The 9510-nt window shown below is 39.1% G+C and overlaps 1 protein-coding gene across 2 annotated transcripts in view; it reads left to right on the forward strand.

Annotated features, from left to right (window-relative positions):
• mmp23ba (matrix metallopeptidase 23ba) overlaps positions 1 to 9510 on the forward strand; it is a 36478-nt gene that overhangs the window by 5668 nt on the left and 21300 nt on the right. The window contains exons 2-3 of one of the 2 annotated variants that reach the window (XM_043676272.1): positions 6887 to 7048; positions 8063 to 8278. In XM_043676272.1, the coding sequence (XP_043532207.1) occupies positions 8141 to 8278 (138 nt within the window). In that variant the 5' untranslated portion in view covers positions 6887 to 7048; positions 8063 to 8140. Of the gene's footprint in view, positions 1 to 6839; positions 7049 to 8062; positions 8279 to 9510 lie in introns of those variants that run through there. The other variant, XM_043676273.1, reaches the window with a different exon arrangement.

A 9510-nucleotide genomic window follows, 5' to 3' on the forward strand; every position in this document is an offset into this window, starting at 1 on the left:
AAAAGAGAAATCTTGCTTATAAAGCCATATTGTTGTCACTTATGACAACTTGTACCCTGCTTTGTGGAGCTGGTCCAACAGTGTAGTCTTACAAGTGTTGGGGACGAGTGTTCTTGCCTGTACGCTTGTATAGTGTCAGCCGTGGAACTGTAGGTCAGTGATTTGTCCTTTTGGACAAACCCTCAAAGGATCATACTTTGTGAACCACTAATATTGATGCATGTCAGAATACTGCTAAACAAATGATGGAGACAGGAGTAGAGAGTTATGTTGATGGAGTTTGATGACAAAGGACAGGAGGTGCAAATGGGATATAAACTTGGATTGGGATAAATTGCCTATGTGTGTGCCATGTTGTTTGACTACCACCTTGTATATACAATCCAGAGAAACATATGCAATTCATGTCACCACATAAGAGTAAGCACACTCTTATTCTTTTATCAGATACAGAAAATGATGGCAGCATCAGTGGAGAGAGAAATGGAGTTACCATTTCAAGTCGATGTAACTTTTTGTCAAAGCTATTATGAAAAAGTCATATTGGACCCAAAATATTCACTCCTTTTCTCTCTGCATCAATGCTGCCAACTCTGCTGAGTTTCTTCAGCATTTTCTATGTTTGATTCAGGTTTCCTGCATCTGCAGTATTTTGCTTTTATTTGACTGTTATGAGAATCATACAGCATGGAAACAGACCCTTCGGTCCATCCATCCATGCCAACCATAATCCCAAACTAAACGAGTCCCACCTGCCTGCGCTTGGCCCATATCCCTCTAAACCTTTCCTCGTCATGTACTTCTCTAAATGTCTTTTAAATTGTATGGACAATCATGGAGATAAAAGAAAGAATGGTTTTCTCGTGTTCCTTCTTCCTGTTATCCTTTCTTGCAAGTATTTGACCTGAAGTTATGCGTAATGTTCAGGAATTTGACCTTGTCATCTTTGAGGAGAAGTAAATAATGCAATTGGGGTTTTCAAGATGTTTAAGGGAATTGACTAATTGCATCAGGCAAATTGTTCACTCTGGTGAAGATATGGAAATTAGAGAACAATTATATCATGAGGGATGAAAGAAACCAAAGAAGCTTAATCGGTCAGAGTTGGTGCAGATTCAGAATGAAGGTCTTTGAAGTAGACACATTTAAATTAAAGATAATTAAATGCTATTCTGGTGGGATATGTTGACAAGGTGGGAGATGAGGTTGACCTGTAACAGAAGGGCCAGTTAATTGATATGAGGCAAATTGCATTACACATGCTTAATGTTGTGAAGCTGGAGGACTGGGTAAAGGCATATCATATGTATCTATACAAACTAGAAAACAATAAAGGTAAAAGGGATGTTGGACAAGGAGTGTTGAAGAATTATATGCTGGGTATTTTATAAATGAGACAGTGGAAACTAACAGCCATCGGTTCATAACTTCATTGCTTATGTATAAAATCAGATACTCGATGCAATAGGCCTTTGGAAGAAGGAAACACCACATGTAGGCACCACTAAAAGGTTTATCATTTAAGGATACAGATGTGTTTTAACTACTGGGTGTTTAATTTAATTATGTGGATATTTAGTTTTGCTGACAATCCCTGAAATGAACCTATAGGGGTGACAAAGCATGTGTGGTGTAGCTTTCTCAAGTGGATGGAGAATGGTTGCAGAATCTGGATTATTAGAGAGCCACCTTGTTTGACTGTGCCTCATTATAATTCAAATGATGATACAAGAGTATAGCAGTGCCACAATCTATATCGCACTTCGAATGCTCTGCACGTGTTGAGTTTGAGTTAGCAGTCTTCAGTGTTATTGGTGTTTATCTCCTTCATTGTTTCTGCCTTCACACATGTCAATTGGGTTGTTTTATTGGTGAGCATTTGTAATCTGGATCAATCACCTGCAGAGACATGAAAGCCTTTGAAATCAATATAATTTGAGTTATTTTAATGATCAATTTATCTGTTACCTAACCAAATTTATGGAATAAAGAATCGCGAAAGTACGAGTTCAGGAGACCTTTAAGGTTTCAGAGAATTTGTGATGTGGAGAAGAGGGTTGGAGCTGCAGCAGCTGATAGCTTTGCTGTCTATGAACCTGTTACTATGGAATCTGTAGCAGTAAGTAATCTTAATTGCATTTGCCTTTTGTTGTAATGAGGTGCTTCTGTTAAAATTTAAATTGGAAAATGCGCTCAGTAAATATTCTCAAACATACCAAACATGGCAAAGGATTCTGCTTTCCAGCTGTGGAGTGAATGCAAAGGGAGGCTGCTTCATTAAAACATCCACTTCCTCTTTGTAGAGGTTCACATCACCACAAATCAGATAATACTGTCAAGCTTCCCAGACTGGTAGCCAATTACACATCCCAATTGTGATCAATATCTCACCATTTTGTTTCCAGATCTAAAAAGCAAAGTATAATTTTGTTCCCTTTCTTGTTTTTTATGTAAAAGAGAACTGAGATTTGTGGCTCATTCAGGTTTATTCCAAGATTTAGGAAGAATTGAACCTTGATTGCTATTTTTCTTCACCAATTTCTATAGTTTAACTGATCACTCACTGAATCTTTCCTCCTAATCTTTCTTGCCCTGGGATTTTCTTTTGAGGAAGCCAAGTCACTTGATGCAACGCTAAGATAAAGCATTGTCCATTATCCACTTCTTTTTAACTTTTCAGCATCTACTGCATATTACAATCAAAATACCTCATTTTATACTTTTAACTTGGACAGAATCTTCTGCACATAGTTTATTTCCCCTTAAACTACAAAGAACTACAGAAAGAGCACTATATAGGCCATTGCTCTGTAACCTCTTGAAAAAGTCTGATTTATTATAATTGAGATAATCAGTCAGTTCCTTGAAGCCTCTATCCTGTGTTGAGTTTAATCACACTCTGAAAATTGTTTCTTGATCCCAGTAAAATTCCCAAAATAATGGCCAGTGCATTTTTCTGTCAAATCTCTCAAGCTATATTTGATTTTTGGGATTTTAACCCTTGCATAAATTCTAACTATGCACAAATATTTTAGGTAATCAAACTGCAGCTCCAAACATCAGATTCATAGTCATACTGCATGGAAACAGGTCCTTCAGCCCAATTCGTCCATATTGACTAAGTTTCCAAAACCGAACTAGTCCAATTTTTCTGTGTTTGGCCCATATCTGTCTAACCCTTCCTATCCATGTACCTGCCTAAATGTATTTTAAATGTTGTAATTGTACCTGCATCTACCACTTTCTCTGGCAGCTTGTTCCATATACACACCACCCTCTATGTGAAAAAGTTGCCCTCAGATCCCTTTTAAATCTTTCCCCTCTCACCTCAAACCAATGCCCACTAGTTTTGGACTCCCCTACCCTAGGGAAAAACCTTTAGCAATTCATCTTATCTATGAGGAGAAAGTGAGGACTGCAGATGCTGGAGATCAGAGCTGAAAATGTGTTGCTGGAAAAGCGCAGCAGGTCAGGCAGCATCCAGGGAACAGGAGAATCGACGTTTCGGGCATAAGCCGTTCTTCAGGAATCCTGGAGAAGGGCTTATGCCCGAAACGTCGATTCTCCTGTTCCCTGGATGCTGCCTGACCATCTTATCTATGACCCTTGTAAGGTCACCCGCACTCCTATGCACCAGGGAAAAAGTCCTAGCCCATCCAGCCTCTCCTTATAACTCAAACCTTGCAGTCTCACTAACATCCTTGTAAATCATTTTGCACCTTTTCCAGTTTGATAGCATGCTTCCTATATCAGGGTGACCAGAATTGTACGCAGTACTTCAAACGTGGCCTTACAAATGTCTTGTACACCTGTAACAGGATATCCCAACTGCTGTCCTCAATACTCTGACTGATGAAGGCATGTGTGCCAAATGTTGTCTTCACAACCCTGTCTACCTGTGATACCTCTTTCAAGAAACCTGTGTCCCTCAGTCTCTCACCAATACTACCTATTGTCTTGCCATTAACTGTGTGTAAGTCCTGACCTGAGTTGTCTTGCCAAAATACAACACCTTGCATTTATCTGCATTAAACTCTATCTGCCTTTCCTCTATTTTATCCTGTGAATATCGTTCTTTTACTTGGACACATGTGGGATGGTCATGCATTCTGAACACATTTAGAAGTTAATGGTTGAGGTAGCCAGGAGGAGTATGGACTGAACCTGTCTAGAAGCTGTCATGGCTGGGTTGGAATTCCAGCTGGAGGATGCAAACCTAGCTTCCTGATCATCCCCACTGCCCTTATCGCAGAAAATTGGATCCAAACTCAGTCCATTCAAAGACTGAAAAAAGGCAATTTTTTAAAATTTTCTTTCCATTAATTCCTAAACAAACAAAGCTAACTTTAACCAATCAAATTTCACAGAGAAAACCTCTTCCTACTTTCATATGTATGACTGGAAATTAAAGCAAGGAATGCCACAACTCCCCCAAGGTATAACTGCATCTAATATACCACGAGGAGAAAGTGAGGACTGGAGATCAAAGCTTAAAAATGTGTTGCTGGAAAAGCGCAGGAGGTCAGGCAGCATCCAAGGAGAAGGAGAATCGATGTTTCGGGCATAATACCACACCTTCCTACACCCCGACTCATCCAGCAAACAGATGTATCGTAACACTCCCTTCATCCTCATGACTTTCCTTTGAGATTTCTGATAATTGACATAGTTCCTCCTCTTTCAATATACAAGTGAACAAAAGTTATGGGCAGGGGAAGGCCATTTAGTCCATCAAGGCTGCCTCACCTCACCATGGCAGGGGCACCATGCACTACATCTGTCCCTTCCCACTTTCTGTCACTGTGTTCTACAAAGAAATTCCTCTCTGTCCCCTCCCTTGTAGGAGGTTACATGGACTAAACATTGCCTACACTTAAACTTACAATAATTTAATCCCTGTCAGCTCCTCCTTGAAGGCAGACAGAGAGTCATTTTTGCAGATAATAACCAATCCCTGACACTCAGAATTTCAGTTTGAGGTAACACAGACAGGAAGTGAACTCCAGCCAGATGAATGTGTCAGTTTATCATGTCCATCACACCTGATCCATTTCATTTCATGCTTGTAAATTTGTTCAGTTGTACATTCACTTCTTTTGCTTCATATTTTAAATATTTCCTTTGGTCCTGTTAGTGTTTGAGACTGTGTTTACTTTTGGAAGATATTTGCCCAGTTGTGACTATTTTGATCCCATTCCTTTCTAAAACAAATGATTTCATTAAAACATCAAAATTATACTCTCTAAAGTAAGACTTGTGATGTTTTCAAATATTCATTTTCACCAGCTGAATTGCAACAAGATTGGTAATTAATTTTTCCTCCCTTCTGTTGTCCTGCACACTGTTGGACCTTTAGCCCTATTCTGTGTCCCCTCTGATGTCCCTGTGAGTTTCCTGTAATTTAAGCCTGTCTCTCTCTCTCTCAGCTGGGGAGCGAGAGCTTATCAATTTTAGATGGTAAAATCTGCTTTTCAGTGGGCAGTTAGAAAAATAGCAAATATTTACACCTGCAAAAAGGCTTGGAAAATAAAAAAAATTCAAACAGTACGAGATGATGGAAATGGTGGTCAGTATTCATTCAATACCCATTCTTCCTGTACCCTAAGTCACTCCTACTTTCATGAGGCTTGAATTGGGAATCCGAGTGATGGCTGTCTGCATCGAGGCTCATTAGCTTGAGCAAATTGGGATCATATCAGTCGCATTTTGATAAGATTCTGAAGCAGCAATGAGCAGAGGGTGTGCCACTTACTCCAAGTGATACTTGGCATAATGCAGTCATTAATGCACCACCGGAGGCCATTGCAAGAAAATAAAATTAAAAAGTTTTTAAAACAAGTTGTTTAATCAAATCTAGCCCTCCACGATTGCTGACTGTTTTCCCAACCATCCAGACCAACTTCCCTTGTTGTGACTTCTAGCATTGGAAGGGCTTCATAGTGGATCTAAGTGTCACTCCTGATTGGTAAACAGCTTGTCAACAGAATGTTCAGGAGACCTGCTGTAAAAATGGCTTTGACACTCAGTTGTTTAATTGAGTAAGCTTGTAAGCTCAGTCTTGTCTGATATGTGCACACAATTGATCCTCAGTATTATCTCTTAATTTCTCTTATTTGTTATCTCTTATTGTTCATGGATAGATCATTAACTTTCTCTGTATTTCATTTAATTAATAGCATACAAACTATCAATTGTGAATAAAATACTACTATAGAAATTCAAGATAAATAGTTCATACAGAGTTCTTTGTTGTAAAGTTGAATCCTACTTTGTGGCCTGTTCTTAACTTTGAGGGGGTAAGACACCCTTTTGGCAACACAACATGAAAATACATCTTTAAAGATATCAAATACCTTGATCAAATAATTGTAGAAAAATTGCATATATTTTCATGGAGGTTCCTACTGAAAATAAGCAATACAGTAAGAATTGATCCAATCACATTCAGGATTTTGGCTCACTTTAGGCCACGGACTGACACGATTTCAAAATCGCTCAATGTAAAAAGGAGTTATTTTCAAATATAATTGCCCAGCCTGATGGGGCCTCTGTCTTGCTGCCTTATGTTTGGTTGAAGCCTGTAACTTATCCTGCTGAGAAGATGCCATGCAGGAATCACAGACTGTCATTGGCAGCTTCCATGGAGAAGTCTCTGGTGCACATCATCACAACTTCCCAACTGAGATAAACAGCTGTGACTGCAAATCGCACCATTTGGGGAAAAAACAGAGTTGATTCTAAAACTGAACTAGAAAAATGACCAAAAGTAGACATTTTGATAAAAGAAATGTATACATTTCCTTTCTAAAGGATTCTTTGGGGGTTTAAGGACTCTTAATAGAGCTTAAAGTTAATAACTTTTGACAGGAATAAATGTGTGTTGCAGGATTGTTGCTACAGCAACTGTTGTTGCTGGCACCCGCCTGTCAGCTCAAGATTAAACAAAACCATACTCTGAAGAACAAAAAGCAAACAGTTCTGTTGTTGGTTATCTAAAATCTAAACTGAAGATGCTGAGCAGATCAAGTAGCCTCTGGAGAGAGAAAAGGTAATGTTTCAGGATTCGTAATATCTCGACAGATGCTGTCTGACCTGATGACTATTTTGAAAATTTTCAGGTTGTTAGGGTGGCTCAGTGGTTAGCACTGCTGCCTCTCAGCGCCTGGACCCAGGTTCAATTCCCGCCTCCGCCAGCTGTCTGTGTGGAGTTTGCACATTCTCCTTGTGTCTGCGTGGGTTTCCTCCGGGTGCTCCGGTTTCATCATACAGTCCAAAGATGTGCAGGTCAGGTGAATTGGCCAATGCTAAACTGCCCATAGTGTTAGATACAATAGTCAGGGGTAAATGTAGGGGAATGAGTCTGGGTGGGTTGCTCTTCGGAGGGCCGGTGTGGACTTCTTGGGCTGAAGGGCCTGTAGGAAATCTAATCTAATCTAAATACTCCTTCAAATGTTTGGAACTATTTTATCAAGTTTCCTATCATTGGTTTTAGTTTGTTTATAATTGTAGTGTGCAAGGAAGTTGGGGATGTATTTGTTAAACATGTTCTCCAAGGAGATCAAACACGCAGCCACACACACACACATTTATGTGTGCATAAATACATAATAGAAATATTCAATACATTGCAGCAGGTAGTGTTAGATAGGAAAAGCCTTTCTTTGATTCAGTTGCATTGACACACAGATTCTGTTGACAAATGCATCTTCAGGTCTAGCATGTTGTGCTCTGTTCAATGTAAGTTGTCTAATATGGAGTTAATTTCAACATACGCACATTTTGCAATTTTCTGCTATGTAAGTACACCAATGACTGTACATCTGAAATTTATTATAATTCTGAATGAGGTCCAAATTCAGAGACGTTGCAGTGTGCCCAGCTGTTCCTGGCTAGCTTTCAAACTGATGGATGGAGATCTTTGAGATCTACATTTTAAGTAATGTGATACTGTTTGGCTGTCACAGCCACGCGGAAATACAGTTTATGTAAGTGCTACTGAACTAAATAGAGTCCTTGAAAACCCATTTTCTTAATAATCTTTCTTAAATTGAACTGCAAACAGACAATGATCTCCAGACACGCTCCTGGACAGAGTGGTCTAAGTCTGAGGCACTGAAGGGAACGTGGGAAAACTTTGACCATGATGGAGTTTTTTCGAAGGTCGGAAGATGAAGATTATTTCACAAATATTAAGTTTTTGATATGCATTGCTGTGTCGTTCATGTTCATAGTTGGAGATAAATCTGTTGATGCATTTCCTGCTTGGACACCTCAGTTAGTGAGTATAAACTTTATTAAACCTTAAGGTGCTGGAAATTCTTAAAGCCTACTGCTTCTGTTTTTAATTATACATTACCTAAAATTAAACTGGTGTACAAATAATGAAGAAAGGGCTATCTCTAAAAATTGCAAATCCTAATTTATTAATCTAATCTAGCAATTTATTTTTTGTGCTGCAGTTAAAAGTTGTTACTGTTCTCACTATTTTACAAGATTTGAAACAGTGTAATGCAACGCTACTCAGAGCTAGGTGATTTCTACAATTTGATTTCTTTTGGTGTGAATTTTTTGTTGACAGTAATATTTCTTTCCTCCCTGGTGCCTTGCCTAGTGCACAGTTCTGTTCATTATTTTCCTGTTGAAACTGCACCAGTAAAACAATTCAGACCTCCTTCACACCCCATCCCCATATTCTTCAATTCCCTTACAGCCCAACAGGGTCCTATCAATCTCAATCTTGAATGTACTCAGTGACTCAGTATCCATAACCATTTGGGGCAGACTTCCAAAGATTCACAACCAACTGAGTGAGGAAATTTCTCTTCATCTCAATTATAAATGGGCGACCCTTTGAAATTGTTCCTAGTTCTCAACACAGCAATGACCTTATCAATCTGAGAGATTTATTCTCGATATTACGTGCGGTAATCTGAAAGACAGTTCATTTCTGACAATAATCTAAGAGACTTTATTGTTAATATTTTTCTTTTCAAAGACATACTTTGTTTATAAATTATCAAGTAAATGCAAAATAATAAAATAAAATGGTACAATTACAATATTTAAAAAGCATCTGAATGGGTAAATGAATAGGAAGGTTTTAGAGGGATATGGACCAAGTGCTGGCAAATAGACAATAGATGCAGGAGTAGGCCATTCAGCCCTTCGAGCCTGCACCGCCATTCAATATAATCATGGCTGATCATTCCTAATCAGTATCCTGTTCCTGCCTTATCTCCATAACCCTTGATTCCACTATCTTTGAGAGCTCTATCCAACTCCTTCTTAAATGAATCAAGTGAGTGGGCCTCCACAGCCCCCTGTGGCAGAGCATTCCACACAGCCACCACTCTCTGGGTGAAGAAGTTTCTCCTAATGTCTGTCCTAAATGGTCTACCCCGTAATTTTAAGCTGTGTCCTCTGGTTCGGCACTCACACATCAGTGAAATATGTTTCCTACTGCCAGAGTGTCCAATCCTTTCATAATCTTATACGTCTCAATCAGACCCC

Source organism: Chiloscyllium plagiosum, chromosome 34 (genome assembly GCF_004010195.1).
Source record: "Chiloscyllium plagiosum isolate BGI_BamShark_2017 chromosome 34, ASM401019v2, whole genome shotgun sequence".
NCBI classification, from domain to species: Eukaryota; Metazoa; Chordata; class Chondrichthyes; order Orectolobiformes; family Hemiscylliidae; genus Chiloscyllium; species Chiloscyllium plagiosum.